The 21,671-nt window shown below is 38.3% G+C and overlaps 2 protein-coding genes across 8 annotated transcripts; one reads left to right on the forward strand and one right to left on the reverse strand.

Moving 5' to 3' along the window:
• Positions 1 to 642: 642 nt before the first annotated feature.
• LOC307165252 (telomerase RNA component interacting RNase-like) lies at positions 643 to 5,292 on the forward strand. Its single transcript, XM_079882716.1, has 3 exons — positions 643 to 1,378; positions 1,533 to 1,610; positions 5,153 to 5,292. The coding sequence occupies exons 1-3, from the start codon at positions 1,082 to 1,084 to the stop codon at positions 5,258 to 5,260; spliced, it is 483 nt and encodes a 160-aa protein (XP_079738842.1). The 5' UTR covers positions 643 to 1,081; the 3' UTR covers positions 5,261 to 5,292.
• Positions 5,293 to 5,786: 494 nt separating this feature from the next.
• Positions 5,787 to 21,267, reverse strand: ubn2b (ubinuclein 2b). Of its 7 annotated transcripts, none has more exons than XM_079882493.1 (16): positions 20,718 to 21,267; positions 19,539 to 19,655; positions 19,297 to 19,398; positions 18,937 to 19,068; positions 18,014 to 18,111; positions 16,735 to 17,188; positions 16,379 to 16,501; positions 15,823 to 15,893; positions 15,489 to 15,725; positions 13,406 to 13,516; positions 12,851 to 12,994; positions 12,711 to 12,761; positions 9,604 to 10,723; positions 8,843 to 9,056; positions 7,238 to 7,306; positions 5,787 to 7,131 (listed from the first exon to the last, which is right to left on the reverse strand). In XM_079882493.1, the coding sequence occupies exons 1-16, from the start codon at positions 20,985 to 20,987 to the stop codon at positions 7,085 to 7,087; spliced, it is 3,360 nt and encodes a 1,119-aa protein (XP_079738619.1). In that variant the 5' UTR covers positions 20,988 to 21,267; the 3' UTR covers positions 5,787 to 7,084. The 7 variants fall into 7 exon arrangements, with proteins under 7 accessions (XP_079738619.1, XP_079738618.1, XP_079738620.1 ...); XM_079882492.1 differs by having other exon boundaries at positions 19,539 to 19,650; positions 20,713 to 21,267; XM_079882494.1 differs by having other exon boundaries at positions 8,861 to 9,056; positions 19,539 to 19,650; positions 20,713 to 21,266.
• Positions 21,268 to 21,671: the final 404 nt, after the last annotated feature.

Genomic DNA, 21,671 nt, shown 5'->3' on the forward strand with positions numbered 1-21,671 from the left:
GACTCTGTGTTTGCAGTAAAGATAAAGGTAAGATAAAAAAGTAGACTTTAATTGCATTTAAAATGGGTTTCAATAACTGTTATAGCCTATAATATCTAATCACTTTTATTTCTAGGGTGTGTTTTCAATCTTTTAGATGCCAAATATGATCACAATCCTATTATAAAATGCAAAGTATTAGCCTATTTGTGTTACATCAGTACATTTTTCTACTCACTATTGTATTAGATGTATTGTGTTTTATTTAAATCTTTTAAAAATTGTATTCATTCATTTAAATATTTTGTATTTGTTTAAATCAGCATTTGTATATCATTATTCATTATTTTAATCAAATTGTGTTAGATTGGTTAGGTTTTTATCTTAACAAATTTGTTAATGTATTAAATGCAATCCTGGTAGGCCTGCATGACAAAGTTTTGTCCAAGCAATCTTTCAAAAATTGATGAATAATAATAATCCTTATTCAGAATCAGAATTTTAAACATATATCTATTGCTGCCCCCTGTAACTGTTACACTTAATATTGTATTATATATTTAATGGACAATAAAACTGAAATAAGTGAAAGACGCTGCAGTTACCGCTAAAATAAACACCAGAAGAAAAGGCGCTGCAGTTCCTCTTCCGGCCAGCGGGGGGCGACGGTGCGTCACTAACACGAGCGAACACTGACTACAGATGAAATGCATCATGGCGGAGCGACTCTAAAATAAAACAAAACTGTGCGGAAAAACATCGGGATTAAACCCCGAAATCCTGCCGATTCATCCCACAATCCGCCCGATCAGTGATTATAATCACATACGGACTCGCGACTCGATAAATCGCGCTCTTTGCGTTTGTCGTTAAGGGTGTTTTCGCTTATCGGGAGACGCCGCGATACTTTATTATCACAATATAAGACAAACACGCTTATTATTATTATTATTTAACTTTAGTCTTTATTGCGTTTGCTACGTTTAAATTACGATTCATTCTTTATTTAAGTCTTCACTTTAGTGCGGACATCAAAACAGCCCTGTAAAATCACAGGCGTGAAAGTAAAAGGTTGTTTATTATTTTACTAAACGTCAAAACGATGGAGAAAAAGCAGCATAAATCAGACAAACATCATCGCCGACATCTTCATCACCATCATCATCATCATCAGTCCTCCAGCAGCAGCAGCGGGGAGTCCGGCGGCAGCAGCCCGGCCCACGGGGCGCCCAAAGCGGCCAACGCCTTCGCCAACGACGGCAGCTTCATGGAGATGTTCAAGAAGAAGATGGAGGAGGAGGAGAAGAGGAAGAGAGAGACTGAGGAGGAGGAGAAGACGAAGAGTCCTGCTCCGGCAGGGCAAGCGGCTCAGGACAAGCCTTGTAGCGTGAGCAGCATTGTAAGAGAGGCAGTGGAAGCGCTTTACATTAGTGTAACACACACACACACCCTCACACACACACTCATACAGCTGTAGATTCTGGCTCTGTTCGGGTCCTGGTCGCTTCCTAAAGCCCGTGTAACGCTCTGAGTCTGTTCCCTTATTAACTCAGGTGGGCAAGCGGAGGGGAGGCGCGCGTTTGGCCCTCAAGACAGGGATGGTGGCCAAGAAACAGAAACTGGACTCCGAGGTGAGAAGAAACTATATATCCTATAAAATTATTGTTGTTTAGTACAAACTTTTCGTTATGAGGCTATTTTATGAGGTTCTTTCAGTATCTATCATAAGGTGCGTTCACGCCATGTCATAATTACTAGATTACGACTTGTAAATAGCGTTCTTTGTAGAACTCGTAAATTGCAAATTGTAATCTGGGAATTTGCTGAGAGCTCCGACTTGTACCACGTGACTGCTGCAGATTGTTGTTGATAGTGTTGCCATGGAACATGTGCTGTCGTCTGGCATCTCGTAATTATGACATTGCGTGAACGCAGCAATAACTTTCCCAGCTGTGTCCGAAATCTTTCCTACTATATAGTGTGTGAAAAATAGTACGCCAACTGAGTGGTGTGTCTGAATACATAGTACTCGAAAAGTCCCCGGATGAACTAATGTTACTACTTCGGGCGAGATTCTGAAGTGTGAAAGTTTTTCACTGGTTTGCGGAAGTTGTGGATAGAATTTCTTACACACATAAAAAAAATGCTTTAGTTAACTTAATTGTGACATAGGCTAGTTATAATTGTGATTAAAAGGTCAAATTTATGACCTTGTGACATTGACATTAAGGGCAAGTTCCAAACGGCATTTCTGCTCCCTTGAAGGGCCCTTCGGGAAGGGGACGCCATCGTAGAAGTGTTTCGAAACGAAAGTGAAGAACTGATCTCTTCACGGAGGGCCCTTTCACAAGGCAGTTAGCGAAGGGAACATGCAATGGTCACTTTTTTTTTTTTCATTTTCTTGACAGTAAACAAGCCAGAATAAGAACATATACATCAAATATAAATGAAATCAACTTCCCACCTACCAATCCCTCCCCTCCCAGCTTAACCCTGCGCTCTCTTTACAATGGGGGTACATAATGGATAGATAAGTTAACAGAAAAACAGCCACAGGAATGATAAAAAAGAGGGATAAAGTGAGTCCTGACCATTGCTTTGAATAGAATGTATTCTGTAATGTCTGAACGTCTGCTCTCTTTAGATGAGTTTCCTGAATCAGAGCGATATCAGTCGCTTTCCTGCGCAAGTAGATCATGAATTTGGCTCTCTTATTCAGACTGTCAAGTCCTCTGATATTAAGCGATATCATTTTTAATTTTTCCATAATCTAATGAAAAAGTGGTGCACATTTTAATACGTTTTGCAAAACCAAAATATTTCTGCTTGACCTGTGACAAAAGTAAAACATTGTGTAGATAGATAGAAATAACATGAACAAATATCCCAACCCCCAACCCCCCCCCCCCCCCCCCCCCCTCACAAAAAAAAATCAGAGACCTCAAAATCCCCCAACGTTATAAGGGACCGTGATAACATCCACCGTCTTTCATCAGAACGCCAACCACCCTCTTCCACTGAACATGTAGTAGAACAACAGTATACATAGTATAAACAGTAGTGACAGCCAGATATTATATGTATAAAATAAATCGGGAGAGTTCGAGATAACTTGCAAGCAGAGTAATTCAAGTTGTTTTGTTTTTGTCCTTGATATATTTTCACACATTTTTGACATTTTATGCCTAAACAAGTTTCATAGGTAAGAAATGTGTTGGGTATAATGCTGGGTCGAAAGATGAGACGGCAAGTTTTTAAGTTGAGAGCAGAGAAATGCACACACACACACACACACACACACACACACACACACACACACACACACACACACACACACACACACACACACACACACACACACACACAGATATATAACCCATATTTTAAAAACTGACTTATTTTAATAAAATGCATATTTATTTGCAACAGTTATGATAACAGCTATTCGGCTGACGGACACTGTGCTGCGTTGTCATGGGAACATCCCAGGTGAAGATGAGGAAATTACGTTGTCTTTCATTGTTCCCTTCGACAAGTGCGTTTTCAAACAGCAACATAACGGCCCACAAGTGCTCTGCTCACTCCTGAGTCATGGCTCTTTCTGCCATCATTTAGACTGGCATTGTTTTGACTTTTTTTATCATAATTTAGACTTTTTGTCATAATTTTTGACTTATGTCATTTAGCCTGTCATAATTTTGACACTCATAATTTTAACTTTTTCTTATAATTTTGATTGTCATAATTGTGATTGATATCATAATGTTCAACTTTTTGTTATCAATTAGCCTCATAATTTTGACTTTTTGTCTTCATTTAGCCTGTCATAATTTTAACCATCATAATTGATTTTTTGTCATAATTTTGACTGTTTCCGTCATAATTTTGATTTTTTTTTTGTCGTCATTGTGACTTTTTATATCATAATTTTGATTTTTTTTAAATAATTTTGCCTTTTACTATCATAATTGGCTTTTTGTCATAATTTTGACTTTAATGTTTTACTTTTTGTCATTTGAATTTGTAATTTTAATGTCATTAATTTAGACTTTTTTTGTAAATGTAGACTCATAATTGACTGTCATAATTTTGACGTCATAATTTAAGACTCAAATAAAAATTGACCAAGTAAAAATGATGTAAATGTAGAACTGTCATAACTTTTTTGCCGTTTTGATAATTTTGACGTGTCAATTGAGACTGTAGATTTATTTTTTTAGATGTCGTAATTTTGACTTTTTCTGTCATAATTTGGAGTTTTTTAGTCATAATTTAGATAATTTAATTAACATTTTTTTACATCAAAATTTGGCTTTTAATGTCATAATGCAGACTCAGTTTTGACTGTCAATTTTGACTTATGCAAATGTAGTATGTCATAATTTAGTTTTTTAATGTCAAAATTAGATTTTTGTTATATTTTCGACTCTTTATGCCAAAATGTTGGCTTTTTATATAATAATTGACTTTAGACATGTTTGTCGTAATTTAATTTTTTTTTGTCAATTTAGACTTAGCATGTCGTAATTTATGTTATAATTTTGTTTTAGTACTTCATAATTTTGACTTTTTCATCTTGACAATTCGTGTCGTAATTTTAGCTTTTTAATGTTATAATTTAGACTTTTCTGTAATAAATTTAGCTTTTTTCGTCATAATTTTCATCTCATAGACCTGGTATGCATGCATTGAAATATAACTTTTCTCTCGTGTATCACTTTTTCAGTTTGTACATTTATATGATTGAAATATTTGTAAAGCATATGATTTCATTCCTACGTGTGTTCATCTAGCAACAGTCGTGTCAATAACACATAACAATAGTTTTAATAACTCTCTCTGTGGCTGCGTTCCTCGTACAACGACCAAACTATCGTAGTCGATTTATCTACTCGCAACTGTTTCCTGAAACCGTATCGTCTCAAACGTGTCGTTCAGCCACGCTGGTTATTGATGTAATAACTTCTTTTAATGAATCCGTTTGAGATGGAAATAATGCTAGATTGTTTGCTATAGATTACGGACATGGCATCTGAGGACTAAATAGAATTTTTCTCAGTTATTTTTCTTTCTTTCCATACCCAAACGTTTAAGTGGTAGTGAATGAATGGTGTGTGTGTGTAGAAGTTTTCATGTGTTCACTGATCTGTGTGTGTGTGTGTGTTTAACGCAGGCGGAGGCTGGAAAAGGAGACGCCTGGACTAAATACATGGCAGAAGTGAAAAAGTATAAAGCGCATCAGTGTGGAGACGATGATAAAACCAGACCGCTGGTCAAATAGACTGGAGCTCTTCCTGTGGGCCGCACTGCCACATCCTCATCCTCACACACACACACACACACACTTATTCACGCTCTCTTCCCTCAAGTCTTTGTTTCCAGATTGAGTTTTACCTTGTGCGCTGCCGTATTTGCCCGTCTGTTGGATTCTGGTTATTTTTATGATGTTATTTGCAGTGTATCTTCAGTCCACGGCATTAGAAAGCTCTCGTTCACCTTGTTGATATTTTGTACTCCACATGTTTGGTACTTGAATGTCAATTGATGAAGATTGATGATGAAATTAAAGTCACAGTACCGCAGAATCGCCCGTCTTCTGCCTCTCTATGACCTAACAAGCACCTGATCTCATTGTTCATGTCATTAATTCATGCATTTACACACTTAAGCACAGTTAGGATGCCATGCTTTGTCTTTAACAAAAATAATTACAGATCATTCTGGAATGAATCTCCACATTTGTATGACGTTTGCTTTTTTTTTCTGTTGCTAATTGGCCAGAATTGAACAGTTTTCTGTTTTGGATGAAATTACTTGCCATGTGTAATATAAACAGCGTCGTCAAAAAGTACTTATTTTTCTTTAAGCAGTTTCTGCCTCAGAAAATCCAGATTTAAATAAAGGTAAAATGGTAATGTTTTAATAGTACTTGACTTTAAAACGTGTATTAGTCCAAATTACCACTAATAACGCTTTCTGAATTTACAAGGGTAATTTGTTTACACAAAACCTTTAATATTATTTAATTAGATATTTAAAGTGATCTCAATCCTGTGTAAGGAAAAGTAAACGTGCCTCAGTGTTTTATACTTTTTGCTTAAAATTGAATTTTTTTTTTAGTTTTTACTTCATGCATGAAAAAGAGTCTGACAGTAACAGTGAGATTGTATGATCGCACACCTTATTTTGTTTAAAACATTAAATAACCTACAATTAATCATTTTAAGGGATGGAGTAACACAGCAGAAATAAAAATTGATGGAAGTGACATTTGCAGTTTAAGTTTGCAAATTAAAGAACTCATATTTCTATATATCCCTCTTAACTAGAATCAGCTTAAGTTGATAAACTGTTTGTTGAACCCACTTTGTATTGCATTCAGTTCAATTATGTTTAAAGCAATACAATTCAAAAGTTACATTTCAGACCAAAATCATTTGCAAAATGCACTTAAAACATGCAAATCAAAAATCCTGGGAACTTCTGGAGCAGCTGCACGAGTTTTAAGGGTAGTCTGGATTTAAATATGGTAAAATGTGTTTGAGCTAAAAAAATAAAATCAATTCAGCCAATAATAAACATGCATCAGAAACATCAGACACACACACAGACTGTTTTTACTAAGGCTTCTGCATTTTTATTTCGCACGTGTCCTGAAACGCAAGTAAACAAATCCTGAAAGTTCAAGTATATTACAATCGCCCGCCACCGTCATTTGGTTTTCAGTTTGTTTTGACTTTAAAGGGGCGTTTCGTTCATGAACAGCACCAGAGACACCGACCTACACGAGAGAGGGAGGAACACATTCACTCGCTCATCAATATTCAAACACTCGACACCTTAAAAAACTGCCCGCTAATGTACATGCAAACACACACACACACACATTCGTGTTTCCCTCCCCGTCCACAGTGATTAGGTCTGTCTGTGTAAACATTGATACATATGTACAACTGACGCATTATTATTCAAACTAATTCATTATTCATGATATTCAAATGCGTATAAAAACAGTTCCGTCTCATTGGACAGCCAGCAGATCATGCATAAAAGTGGGCGGAGTCAGTCAGCACTGGATCAGCCAGCGGTCGGGAGCTCTGTGATGTCATAAGGACTTCCTCTGCAAGTCTCCGCCCTGCGTTTGATTGACATCTGCACAGACAGAGAGAGGGGTCAGTGAAGCGAACACGGGCGGCGTGTCCCGACAGAAGACAGAAGAAGACTCATGCAGCCAGCGGGAGGAGTCGTCAGCGTTTACCTGAGAAAGCCAGCTGCAAGTGTGGCGGCAGAGCAGCCTGAGCCCCTGACATGAGACCCTTTAACACATCTGAGGAGAGACGGGACACACACACACACAGACACGCATGAGACGGGATGGACAGAGAGATGAAACCAATGGAGGAAATCAGATTCATGAGGACGAAGAGCAGAAGATGAGCCACAAAAACACACCAGCAGCAACAGAAACTACTAAACACACACACGACTGCAGTGCTTACATCCACTAAACAGTCCGTTAATTCATTCATTATGATGTTTTCCCTACGAACACTGAAGTCTATGCAATATCTGCTTCACATAGTGCGCAAAATGTGTGAAATGATCAACGTTAGAATGCAATGTGGTTTAAATGTGTTGAACATTCCAAAAGAACAAATCTGAGGTATTTGAAATTTAATGTGATTCAAATCTCTTGAACATTCCAAAAGAACACACTTGACATATTTGAAAGTTTAATGTGGTTTAAATGTCTTTAACATTCTATAAGAACACATCTGAGGTATTGTAAAGTTTAACGATGACAGCGACTTGCTATTAGAAGCAGTTTTGAAAAAAATATTGGAATACTGAATATAACTGTAAATTGTAAGTCAATGAGATTTTTCCACCATAAAAATGAGCATTTTACTACTTAAATGTCAAATTTGTTCAGTGATGTGACTAGTTCATTTTCATGATTATTACAGATTTGATCAATTAGTTATTGCAGCTATCACACACAAATACACACATATATATGGTGTCCAGTAGAAAACCTAACAAATGATTGAAAGTCTGAATTCTGCAGATTTGACAGTATTTTAACTGCAGCAGTGTTTATTAAACGTGACTGAAGCGCCAAGCTGAAGATTTAATTTTTTCATTGGGGAATAACTGTGTCTGCTTGACGGATTAAAAAAAAAAACATGTTTATTCTACTTGAATCACTTCTGGAATATTTATCACTGCCAGAATATTCCTGATTCATGCTCACTTTAAATTATTTATATTTTAATTTATTTTCCAATGTTTATTGTATTATAATTTTTAAATGTATTTTATGTGCTTATTATTTAACACCATATCAGCAGCAAAAGACTATTTTAACGGCAAACTAGTCGTAACAATAAAAATTCAATAAATCAAGAACACATCTTATAAAATTTAACAATATTTTCTTACAAAAAATAGAGTAAAAATTATATTTCAGTTTAATATATTTCATAGAAAATCTAGTTTTCCCAGGAGAATAAAAAAAGTCCAATAATTAAAATAAATACGTAATTCTTCACCCTTAAAAAAAAAAAAAAAATTATATATATATATATATATATATATATATATATATATATATATATATAAAATAATAATAATAATAATAATAATAATAATATTATATATATTATATATATATATATATAAAATCAGTAATAAATGCTCATTACACAAGAGTGTATCAGAAACATTCCAGCAGTGATAAACATGCTAGGGAATTTTAAAACAGCAAACAGTGTCAATTCTGTGAGATCTAATGAAGTATGTAAAATTCACCTCACTAAGAATTTTTAAATGATAATAGTAATACAGTATTAAATATATTTACGTGTGAAGAGCAACTCACTCTGGGGAAGGTTGAACCCTGAGCTGCTGGGATTGGTCGAGACACCGGAGGTCGCCGTGGAAACCACAGATGAAGGAAGATTCATCAGGTTTGGAAACTGGAACGGGAGAGAGACGGGAACCAGTCCTCCCAACATCCCGAAACCCAGAGGCAGAGACGGGCCGGCCGAACTGAGCAGAGCGCTGGCGGACGACACCTGCACACGGGGGAACATCATTAATCTTCATAATTAGGCCTCTTCACTGTGATAATAGCAACGCATCGCAATGGAGTCCCACTTTCTGTTCTAATGTGCAGAATCTATTAAGAAACTATGGCACTGATTGAAATTCCAGAACTTCTGGAACTTGTCAGCAAGCGGAGCGAAAATAAGTGATAAAACCACTAGAAAACCAAAATCAAATCGCAAAGATGCCTAAAATACATACATAAAACAAATAAATAATTATTATTTATAACTATAATAAATAAAATAATAAAAAAATAAATTTAATATTATATATATATATATAATTGAAATTTTTTGTAATTAAAATAATAATTCGGTCTAAATCAGATGCTAGTTCTTTTTTTCTAAGTAAAATTACCATTATGCTATAAAAAAACACACAAAAAAAACACATGGCTTGAGTTTGAAAGTAGCAAGTAATTTTTTTTTTTTATATATTTAATTGAAATTAAATAAAAAACAATGAACCAATACATTAACATTTAATAAACAAGTGAAATTATGACGGAGAGACCTGTGAGAGCTGAGTCGCTGCGGCCGTAGACACCGATGTGATTGTCTTCACCCCCTGATTAGCTCCGCCCACTTGTCTGTGTCGCTGGCTGTGATTGGCCGTCCCTGCCACGGGCGAGGCGCTGGTCACCGGCTGCTTAGCAACAGCTGCGGTTGTCGTGGCGAGGCTGGAGAGGTTGTTGCCCTGAGAGGAATTCTTCTGCCCCACGGGGGAGCTGTAACCGCCGGCGATGAACCCCGCGTGGAAGCCTTGGCTCTTAGAGGCGTGCTGGTGCATGCTGGGTAACGTGGGCGGCCTGGAGACGGCCGGGCCGGTGGGAGTGAGCTTGATGATGTTTGAGCTGGGGTTGTGTGGCGATTTGGTGAGCGTGGCCTGCATGGGCGTGATGAAGCCCGGTTTGGGCGACTCGTGGGGCGCAAGTTTTTTAGTTTGCGGCGTCACTGTCACGTGGAAAGGCTGAACGGATTTAACGTTTATGAGCGACGGCGAGGAAGTGGTGATAAGTGCGCGCGACTGGGGCGATGAGCTGTTATTGCTTGTTTTGATGAGACCCGTTGACATGGCGACCAATGATTTAGCCGGAATCTTTTGAGGAGCGTGAAGAGGCGATGATGTGGGAGGTGGGCGGGGCTTCGGCTGGGACACGCCCAGTTTAGTGGGCTGAGTCACTGTCGGTCGCTGAGCGGGAATAACCGAAGGCCTCTGAACCTGTGATAAAACACTCACTCCTTTAACGACGGGAGACGCAGACGAGGAGGAGAGGATGCTGGGAGAATGAGGCGGGAGGGTGTTGGCGCTCTTTTTGGCCAGGTGTGGCGACGCCGTGTGCAGCGACTGGGCCGGTTTGGGAGTGTCGGTGGACGGCGGGCTGTCGGACTGGGCCAGGCCTTTAGCGGCGCTGCTGAGCATGGCTAGAGCATGAGAGATGGAGTCCAGCGACGGGGCCGTCAGATCCTCGTCCAGAGAGTCCGACAGGCAGATGGGCTCCGGCGGGGACGGCCCGCGCGGGACGGTGGGGGTAGGGGTGGCGGGGTCCACGGAGAGGGCCGGGCGCTGGAGAACACCACTGTCCTGAGGCTTGGGTTTGGCTTTGGGGGTCGGTAACATCCGCTTCTTTACTCTGAAAAACAAAAACAAATCAATGCAGCTTTTACAGTCAGACGCTCAAACAGTGATGACAAAAACTGCTCCCATTTTACTTCAGTGTTAAATAAAATAAAGAAGAAAAATACAAAGATAAAAAATACATTCATTATCAAAGTATACATCAAAGTTATACATGAATTTTGAACAATACCCGTTCTTGTCTTAGGACAACTTTGATGAACTTTTTTGAACCACTTCAAATGTTGACTACTGTAAATATTTAATAAAATAATATGTTTTCAATATTTTTATGTTTAATTAAAATAAAAAATTTAAATAATAAAATATTTTTAATGCTTAAATGCAATAATTAAAATCATTTAATGTTGAATAAAAATACAAAATTAGCAATATTTTTTATGTTTTAAAAACTTTCCTGGAAAGTTTTCAGTCCACGAATTTTAAATATTTTTATGTTTAATTAATAATGGAAATAAATTAAAATAATAAAATATTTTTATGTTTAAATGCAAAAATAAATAAAATAATGTTAAATTAAAATACATAATTAAAATAATAAATTAGCAATATTTTTTATGTTTAATGAAAACTATTTAAAAATATATTTGTAAAGTTTAATTTAAATTTAATAAAAAAAAAAATCTTCTGTCAGTGGCGCAAGTGAATTGATCAATATTAAGCCTGTTATCCATTTTATTACCAAGGATTAGTATTTTTTCTAAGTAAAATTACCATCATGCTAAATGCTAATGAAAAAAACAAAAAAACATTGTTTATTGTTGACACTATAGCCCAGGGGTTTTCAAAGTGTGGGAAAAATGTTGTTGTTTCCGCTCCTGTTTTCGATAAGATCTTTATAAACTCCTGGAAAGTTTTCAGTCCGAGGATCCAGTAAGCGAATGCAGTCAAGCAGTCCTGATGCAGAGAAAGCACGGCTGATAGCATCAGAGATGGCAGAGAGAAGAGTGTATTTGGCTTCCAAGCACGATCTCTCTGCTATTCTGTGATTGTTTCGGAGCCGTTTCCCTGTGTGAAATACAGACTGAACAGCGGCTCGAAACACCCAATCGCTGCATGAGCATAATGATACACACACTACACCTCTCAGTTGGATAAAGCAAACCAGTGTCGCGCTAGTAATGTTTTGATGGATGACGATTGTAATCCAGGTAAAGACGAGTACAGTGACAAACAGGAGTCGAGCATTAGGCACGATAGACAAGAGTCTGTTATCATTGATGCGCAAACACTGATAGTTGTTCACACTATGGCCCATAGTTCAATACTGAAGATTATATTTACTCATTGTGCATCATGTAGCCATGAACGTGCATGATACTTTAACAGTACTGTTCTCTGCAATGATGAAAATATGAATATATAATGCAATATGTATTAATGACTATGTGGTGAGCTGCAATTTTTCCTCATTTTATTATTCAATTCTATTTCTTCAACCCTAACCACGGGTGACCGTTTCAACTTCCTAACATGAACTAATGAATCGCTTATAATAGATCTGTGAATGTGCACTAATATGAAGTAGGGGAAAATGATTTAATGTGGACTGTAATGAATTAATCTAGATCCAGCTGTTAGTTAATGTTTAAAAATAACCAGATGCCTTAGAGAACGGCATTTTATAGACATAAACGCCATGATAAATGTTATATTAACACTCCAATTAATACTTTAAAAAAGTACATGGCATTAAAACTGAGCACATAACATTTTTTTTGGTCTCAATCTGGTTCATTGATGCATGTTATTCCCTAAAATGATTACGTATCAGCCCTAAATTGTGTCCCAGTCATAAAGTGTCAGATTACGAAAGCAAAATAAGTTGTGAATGCCACAATCATTTGCAGAAGCTCTGTGAACGTGCACTAAGAGAAGTAGGTCAAAAAAAGGCTCCATGTTGTGAATGACAATCCTAATGAATAAATCTAGATTCAGCATCTAGTTAGTGTTTAAAAACAAACCAGAGTGGAGAAACTCACGTGTTTCCAGTGAGATGATTGTGAGCTATTCGGCTCTCTTTAATCAGCATCCTGAGAAGCAGAGAGAAAGAGATGAATCAGTCAGGATGTTTAGGGAATCAACAAGGTCCGAGAACTGGTGCTGTGGTGCCGAAACCCACCTGGCCTGCATCCATCCTTTGGGCCAAAGCGGTTTGACCTCCGTCTCCATGAAGACCTTCAGGTAATCCTCAGGTGAGAGTGAACTCTGAGCCTCCAGCGCGTAACAGCCCAGCTTCACCCGCACCAGATTACACAGCAGAGTCCTGCGCAAACACACACACACAGATAAAGCTAAAAATAATATATTTTCAATATTTTTGTGTTTAATTAAAATTTTTAATTAAAATAATAAAATATTGTTAATGCTTAAATGCAATTAAAATCATTTAAAAGTTTAATTAAAATACAAAATTAGCAATATTTTTTATGTTTTAAACTCATGGAAAGTTTTCAGTCCAAGGATCCAGTAAGCAAATTTAAATGTTTTTATGTTTAATTAAAAATGTAATAACATTAAAATAATAATAATAATAAAATATTGAAATGTTTAAATGCAAATAATTTAATTTAATGTTTAATTAAAATACATAATTAAAACAATAAATTAGCAATATTTTTAGCAAATGCAGGTCTGTCTCATGACAATCACGTTAGTGGTCATCTATGACTTCCACCTGAGTTTGTCGTCCCACACGAACTTCTTCCTGGGTCCCATCACTCTTCGTCCTGGCTTCTCATCGTCCTCCTCCTCTGAGCCGTTTCTGTCGCCGTCTTCGGTCTGCTGCCTGCACACACAAAACGGTAAACACAAGTCTCTTCGTTTATTAGGACCCTATTAAAACCGTTTTTTTTTTTTAATGTTTTGATTTTTATAGATTTTTTTTTTTGACTCCTTTAAATGGTTCAATTAAAATGTAGTAATCAAAAAGCACGTCTAATTAATTGAAATCATGAAACTTATACAATTTAACAATAATTTATTTAAAGTTTAACCAAGATTATGCGTTTAGGGCCGTATGAAATACAATTGATTTTTATTTTCTCAAATTCCGTTTTATATTTACCAAATTCTGTGTTTTCTGTTTTAGGTTTTCTGGATTACATTTTAATGGTTTTAATTACATTTTAATAATCAAGAGCATGTCTAATTAATTGTATTCATAAAACAACAATTTATTCAATTTTGTAAAAAAAAAAGTTTTTTGATGAAGTTTGATGAAACTGCAGCCCTAATAGAGACAAACGAATAATCGCGCACGTCGTGCACAGGAGACCAATGGCCAAGGTCCTGAATTTCGCTAAATACATTAAATTTCCTATCGTACACCCCAGAACATTTGGAATATATACGACAGTTGTCACATGGGATCATTTTGTGATACTTGTGTCTTTTTTTTTTAAATAACTTGATGCTGGTCGCTATTCACTGCCATTATATGGACGAGAAAGAGTGGGAAATGTTTTTAAAAATTCTCCTTTTGTGGTCCATAAAGAAAGAAGAGCATACGGCATAAGAACAACACGGTTGCATAAACTGCTAAGACTAGTCTTAAAAGTTAGTCATCACAATTTTTTCCTTTTAAACTGTTCATAACTGTTTTAAGTCAGTTACATATAAACATAGTTTGGTCTAATTTGATACTAAAAAGTAAGACTGGTAACAAACCATTAGTTATAGGGATAGTTCACCCAAAAATGAAAATTAGCCCATGATTTACTCATCCTGAAGCCATCCTACGCACAACGTAATGACGAATGCGGTTGCCTAGTCCTGTTAGTTTGAACCGCGAGAGGCATCAATTGGCGTCATTACATTGTGTGTCAAGTTAAAGTGTTTCTCTTTTGGCGTGAATCGATGCGTACGGCCGTCTGCCGGAAGCTAGTTACTTTAGTTGATACAGTTTTAAATATGGATATTTTTCTTACACGAACACATCGCTTCACTTCATAAGACCTTTATTAACCCCCAGAGCCGTCTGGAGCACTTTAATCATGAATAGATGCACTTTAATCAGGAAAGGATAGGCTTTGATGAACTTCCAAAGACATACACCCATTCACTGCCATTATAAAGCTTGGAAGAGCCAGGAATTTTTTTTAATATAACTCTGATTGTGTTCGTCTGAAAGAAGAAAGTCAAATTCACCTAGGATGCATTCAGGGTGAGTAAATCATGGGATAATTTAAATTTTTGGGTGAACTATCCCTTTAAGACACAGTCTTAACATAATAGCTATGTTTATGCAACTGGCCCTTCAGGGTGAGTAAATGATGACATAAAGGGAGACTTCACCGATTAGCATTAAGCTTTGTATCAGTAGAAACCCGGTAGTATTTTCAAATATTCTGTGCTTCCCTCCCCCATGTCCCCCTGAGACGAGAGATTTCTGTATTGTGCGTCTGGAAAAAAAAACTCAGATGACGCAAAAGTCATCATTTAGCGTCATCAGAGGATTCTTTGTCCAGAGGCGAGAGACTACAGCCAGTAGTAGGAGCTCGTTCCGCATGTTTTCAGCCCGCCCATAGATAAAACGGCGTCTTTTCAGTTTCGAGTCGACTAGTAGCCTAGTTGTATCATTTCTTCCGACACTGCCCTCTGTAACCGGTAGGCGTGGCTTGGGAGTGGCCTCGCTATATATATATATATATATATATATATATATATATATATATATTATATATTATATATTATATATATATATATATATATATATATATATATAAAATCTTTTACTCAGTAGTAGTCCAGTTTCTTACTTGGCAACTTTGGCCATGCAGTCCATGTTGTATCGAGCGATCTGCTCCGGCATGACGCTGCACACGGCCAGCTTGAGTTTGAGCAGCGGCGTCCGCAGCCGGTCGTCCTGGATGTTCAGACTCAGCTTCTTCAGCCGCTTCAGCAGAGCCTCTTTATTACACGGCACAAACGCCTCCAGATGAGTGTAGACGGCGGCGCGCACAGACGCAGACTGTTCCTGCACCTGCAGCTCGATACTGCACACACACACACACACATACAAAGAGAGAGAGTGTGAGATGATCGAACCAATCAGAGATGCTGGGAATGAAAACAACGGCCAAATGAACTCACTCCAGCAGGATGTTGTTCATGTCCAGCGTGAAAAACTTCTTCCTGCCCTCCATATCAAACTGACGAGACGCCTGAGAGGAAAACAAGCAGTTAACGACAGCTCAAATGTAATGGCTATCTTCATGGTGACAGATACTTTAAAAATGTAGCAAAATATGAAAGGAAAAACAAAAGAAAATGTACAATTCATCTTCCATAAAACTAAAGCTGCAGCTCATTTCTCACTTAACAATCCAATCCAATCATCCGTTTACTTTAACACACGTTTCTGGTCTTGATGCGTTTTATAATTATGTGTTATTAGCAAAAAATGATAAAACGTCACCATCCCATCAAATCCTTATGGATTAAATCCAGTCCTATATTTTCCAGTTTAACATTCTGATTCACTTGGAAATGCATCACATTATGAAAGTAAAATAAGTTGTGAATGTCATACCATGTTTACTTCAAAAGATTGAAGACACCTCCCATTATAGACATCAGAACAGAACGACATCATCTGATTTACCTACACTATTATACCCTGTTTTCCACAGATCTCCATCTTTCTAACCTTCCGCTCTTCCTGTTCTCCCTGTATTCTGTCTATTGTCTCTCTATCATGTGGATCTTCTCTTCCTCCTACACCTCTCTCTACCTCATCTCCTTCACTCTCTCTCTTTCCACTGGAATCTGCCTGGAAAGAAAAGATGGCACACACACACAAACACCCACACACACACACAAACAAACTCGAACACACACACAAATCACAATCACACACACACACACATCCAAACAAACACAAACTTTTTAAACTGCATCTCAAGAGCCGCTCCTGTTTCTAAAAGTGTCTCATGAGGATCATGAATCAGTGTTTATGCAACTAAACGCAGCGACTGAGGTGTGTGTGTACAGGTCAGCACTCACCGCCCGCAGGTCCTCTATGCGCTTGATAAGCGGAGCAGGGAGGCTGCTGGGAAGCGGCGGCGGCGGCACCAACCCCGTCTTCTGCACTCGACCCGCGACTACGGGCTTCTGGGCGCCGTTCTCGCTCTGCCCGGGACTCGCCGGCTGAGGAGAGTCCAGCAGCCCGAAGTCCAGGTCGCCCATCAGCTCCTGCAGCATGTCGTTCTCCGAGGCTCCGCCCAGCAGCGACATCATCGCCGGGTCAGAGGTCAGGTCGGCCATGGAGAGGTCGTTGCTGGGGGCGACGGCGGCAGCGTTGGGTTGCGCGCGGACGAGCTTGACGACCGACGCCGGGTGCTTATTGCGGATCTCCTCTTTCTCGCGGCTGAAGCGACGGATCATGGCCGCCAGAGACAGAGAGTCCTTCATCAGCTTCTTCCTCTTCTTCTTCTCCGGCCGGTTCAGAGCCGACACACTGTCAGAAAGAGAGGAACAAAACTGGTGTCTTACACACTAGGGTTCGAAAGATTGGGAAGAGTATGGGAAAGTATGCTTTTAATTATTAAATTGATCAAAAACACACATTTATAAATGTTATTTCAAATAAATGCTGGTTTCCACAGAAATATGAAGCAGCTCAACTGTTTTCAACATTGATAATAATCAGAAATGTTTCTTGAGCATCAAATCATCATATTAGAATGATTTCTGAAGGATCATGTGACACTGAAGACTGGAGTAATGATGCTGAAAATTCAGCTTTGATCACAGGAACAAATTACACTTTACTATACATTCACACTGAAAACAGTTATTTTAAACTTTAATACTATTTCACAATTTTACGTTTTTGTTACCATATTTTTCATCAAATAAATGCAGCCTTGGTGACCAGAAAAGACTTATTTCACAAACATTTAAAAAAAAAAATCTTATTGACACCAATGTTGAGTCTATATGTGCTTTCCATAGAAAAATACATTCAGGTTTGGAACCACAATTGTAGGTTTATGACACAATACAGGCTTATGACTTATTTACTACATATTTCTTTAAACATTCATGAACAAACTCTAATACTCTCAAAGACCCAAAAGCGTCCCTTCAGCAGCAGCAAATGAACACACACAAGGGCCGTGCATTCAGAACATTTTTGCGCTTTAAAAATGTAAGATGCAGAGCTGAAGAATGGAAAAGGCATCAGGGTCTCGAAAAATGTAGTGAGACATGGCGCATCGGTCAAAGACGCTCATCTAGGGCTTGTCTATGTACTGAAACACAAAAAAGCATCTGAACTCACCCTGTCTTGGGTACTTTGAATTTCCTGGGTTTCTTCTCCTCCAGGCCGCCGTCCTGCTTCTTTTTCCTTCTCTTAATCACCCGCTCCTCTCCATCCTTCTGTGAATCAGAGTCAAGAACATCATCTCAGTCAATCACACCATCACAGACTCAGAAAGTGGATCAGATCTCTGATAGAAATCACTCGGAATATAAAAGACTGACCATTAATAAGAACAGCATTACTTGGTAAAAAAACTGCGATAAGATAAACATCCACCAAAAAATTATTTTCAAGTTATGGCTAACAATCAATAAATAGGCCTATATTACAGTTATAAATTAATTTGTTAAAAAATAAAATATAAACATAGTAAAAACTATTGTTATATGCACCCAGCAACTCAAAGTGAGATGCACTTGACCTTTTCAAGGGTCAAAGCTTTGCCATAAACAATAGTATACCTTAAAATAAGTGCTAGATGATCATCTAAATCTTAAAATAGGTCGAAACAATGAAATATCTAATAATGGCCAATACCATAAAATAAAAAAAAAGTGTTAATAAACGATATTGTGCCATATATATATATATATATATATATATATATATATATATATATATATATATAAATAGTAATTTTTGTGGCTAAAAGTGTGATTAGAACAAAGTAATTAACGTTTTATATTGTTGCTACTGATATTAAAGCTAAAATACAGAGAAACATGCTGAACATAATGTGTGTGAACAATACTGTATAGATTTCATCTTCAGCCTTCTGTGGTTTAATAATAATCAGGCTATAGGACATGTTACAAATATGCAACACTACCACTCATATACTCATAAAACACATATAATTCTGGCTGTGCTAAACCTGACACTTCCTCCACAGCATGTGCCATGATGCACATGATGATGATGATGATGATGATGAAGATCACCTTGAAGTGATTGGAGTCTTTTCCTCCGCCCTCTCCCTCTGATTCAGACGCGGCCCTGAACTGAAGCGTGCCGGTGTTGATGTAGAAACCGCCGAGTTTAGTGGTCAGGGACGCAGGAACGAGTTCGTCGTACTGCAGAGACACAACAGACATCATGTACGGTCGGCCTGCGGGTCATTAATGCTGCAGAGGGAAATATAGAGCCTTTACATTCATCCAGAAAAACTGAACACAAAGCTGTGTCTGAACTGACTCGGATACCCCATCATGTGCTGTTAATCATGTAACGAACGGTCAGTGAGAGCATTTCGGGAGATAATCAGTGGTGGACTTCTGGGTGAAGCTCTCTCTGATACTCACAGCCTCGGAGTTGTCGATAAACGGATCGGTTTCATCATAGCCGTAACCGATATCGATGAGATCCTGCATCCGGTCTCGTCGCTTCTTCTTAACAGGGTTTCCCTGAGATGATAATACACTATATTCATTTGACGTGTCGTGATTAAGATTACATGTTTTCTGGGTAAACACACACACACACACACACGCACACATGTTGGTTGCAGGTGGATGTGTGCATTCGTCAATAAAAGAATACATACATATTTGCTCTCAAACTTCCTGGCGAGAGCCTCGACTTCTTGCCGTTCTTTGTCTTCGTCTGCAAACGGGTCGCTGGGATCCAGAGCAGGTTTGAGACCTTGAGGAACTTTCCTCACCTTGAGGAGCAAATTAAACAGGTCAGACTCTTCAATCGAATAATTTACATGCAAACAGACACCAATCATACCAATAACCGATAATTCTTTATATTTGAAAGATGATAACCGATATATTGGCCAATAAATCGAAATTTTTATATAATTTTTTAGAGCCTGATAACAAAATCAAAAGTCTCTCCATTAAAGGCCATGTCCCAAACACGCAATTATAATGTCATTATAATTTTATGCAGCCGATATGACAGACTTGCGCTGCTCATGTTGCACTTTACTTGATTTTCCTTTTCTGAAGTGATTCCCGTCATATTTCAAGCAACTCAAAACCATCATGGCGAACGCAAACAAGTGTCTCAGCTGAAGGAAATAATCCATATTTATCAGCTTTAATATACTGGCAAACTATTCTTATCTGGCCAATGATAACATTAAAACATACCATGACCGATACCGATATATTGTGCATCCCTATACAATATATACAATTCAATAATCAGGTGCGATATACCCGTGTGCAGTATTTTCTAGATTTTACAGTGTAGGCTAATTAATACTTGCTGACATAAAAGGAAAAACAACACCAGATCTGTCAAGCTAATGTGAATAAACAAATATCATCCAAATTTCTTTACTACTCACTTCATAAAACTGAGGTTAAACCATTGGAGTCACATGGATGACTTTAATGATGTCTTTACTAGCTTTATGGGGCTTGAAAGTGGTAGTTGCGTAGACTGTCAATGGAGAGACATAAAGCTCTCAGATTTCATTAAAAAGAAAACTAAACCACCCATCATTAATCTCAATGTTAATAGTTATACTGTTACAACTGAATTAACGATCCCTATATTTACATTTGACAGGTTGACAGAAACTTGGCTTCAACCTAAAACCTTTCAGTTTCCAGTTCAGATATTTAATAACCACTAAACCACACACTAGTCACTTATGTGCTGCTGTGGTTAAGACAAAAAGTAAATCTAAAGTATCTAACGATGTAGGCTATTTACTACAGGTTCGGTTCACCTGCTCGAACCCACACCCGTTCCCCGCGGACCTCACCTGCAGGCTCGAGTGGACCAGCTCGCCGTAGTTGAACTCCGCTGACTTCTGCTCACTCGGTTCTGACAGGCTCAGGTTCAGGCGGACGGTGCGTTTGGGTTCTCCGGGTTCCGTTGCCGGTTTCCCGGCACCGAACACCCCCGGGGAGGTGACACCGGGACTCGGTTCATTCTCTTCGTCCTCCCGTCGGCGTTTCTTTGGCTCGGTTGCCGGCGGTGTGGTGCTGAACGAGGCGAGGGTGACGAACGGCACTTTTCTCGGGTCAGCCATTGGACTCTCCGGTTCTGCTCGAGCCCGAACACACACGCGCGTGCACGCGCGCTCCTGACTGTTAGCTTGAGCTAAAATTAGCGCTCACACTATTAAACAACAGTTCAATGCTGACACGAAACGAAATGAAGTCCGTTTTAAATTATATAATATTTCCTCGCAGCATTCGAGTCGAATCCGTTTCATTTAGTCGATTGTAAAAGTAGTTTTTGTTTCTCTCTGTGAAATCTCGGCAGCATATGTAGCGGCCATTTTCAGTAGCAGTAAATACAGGATGAGGCAGCGGCCAGCGGGGTCACTGATCATGCGCAATGCGCGCGACGCTGAAATAGGACCAATCAGAAGTCTCAGCGCACTCTAAGACCCGCCCACTTCCAAGACTCCAGCGGGAGAGGGTGGAGCCGCTTCCGTGCGCGCTGACCGCGGGAGATTCGAATCAGAGAATCGAATCTTTTGCAGGACAGGTTTACAAAATGACTCGTTCAGAGACAGTTCAGACTTTTTTTGTATATTGTTTATCATTATCTTATTTTCTCTGTCCCGTCTATGGTCCCGTCACTGCTTTTCTTGTGTGTTGGTGGTCTGAAAAATATTGTATGTTAACGAAGTATTTTGTTATCGAATATGTAAAAATCCTGTAAGTTACACAATTAGCCAACACCAGGTGACTTAAATATTATAAGT

This window comes from Squalius cephalus (genome assembly GCF_949319135.1).
Source record: "Squalius cephalus genome assembly, chromosome: 1".
NCBI lineage: Eukaryota > Metazoa > Chordata > Actinopteri > Cypriniformes > Leuciscidae > Squalius > Squalius cephalus.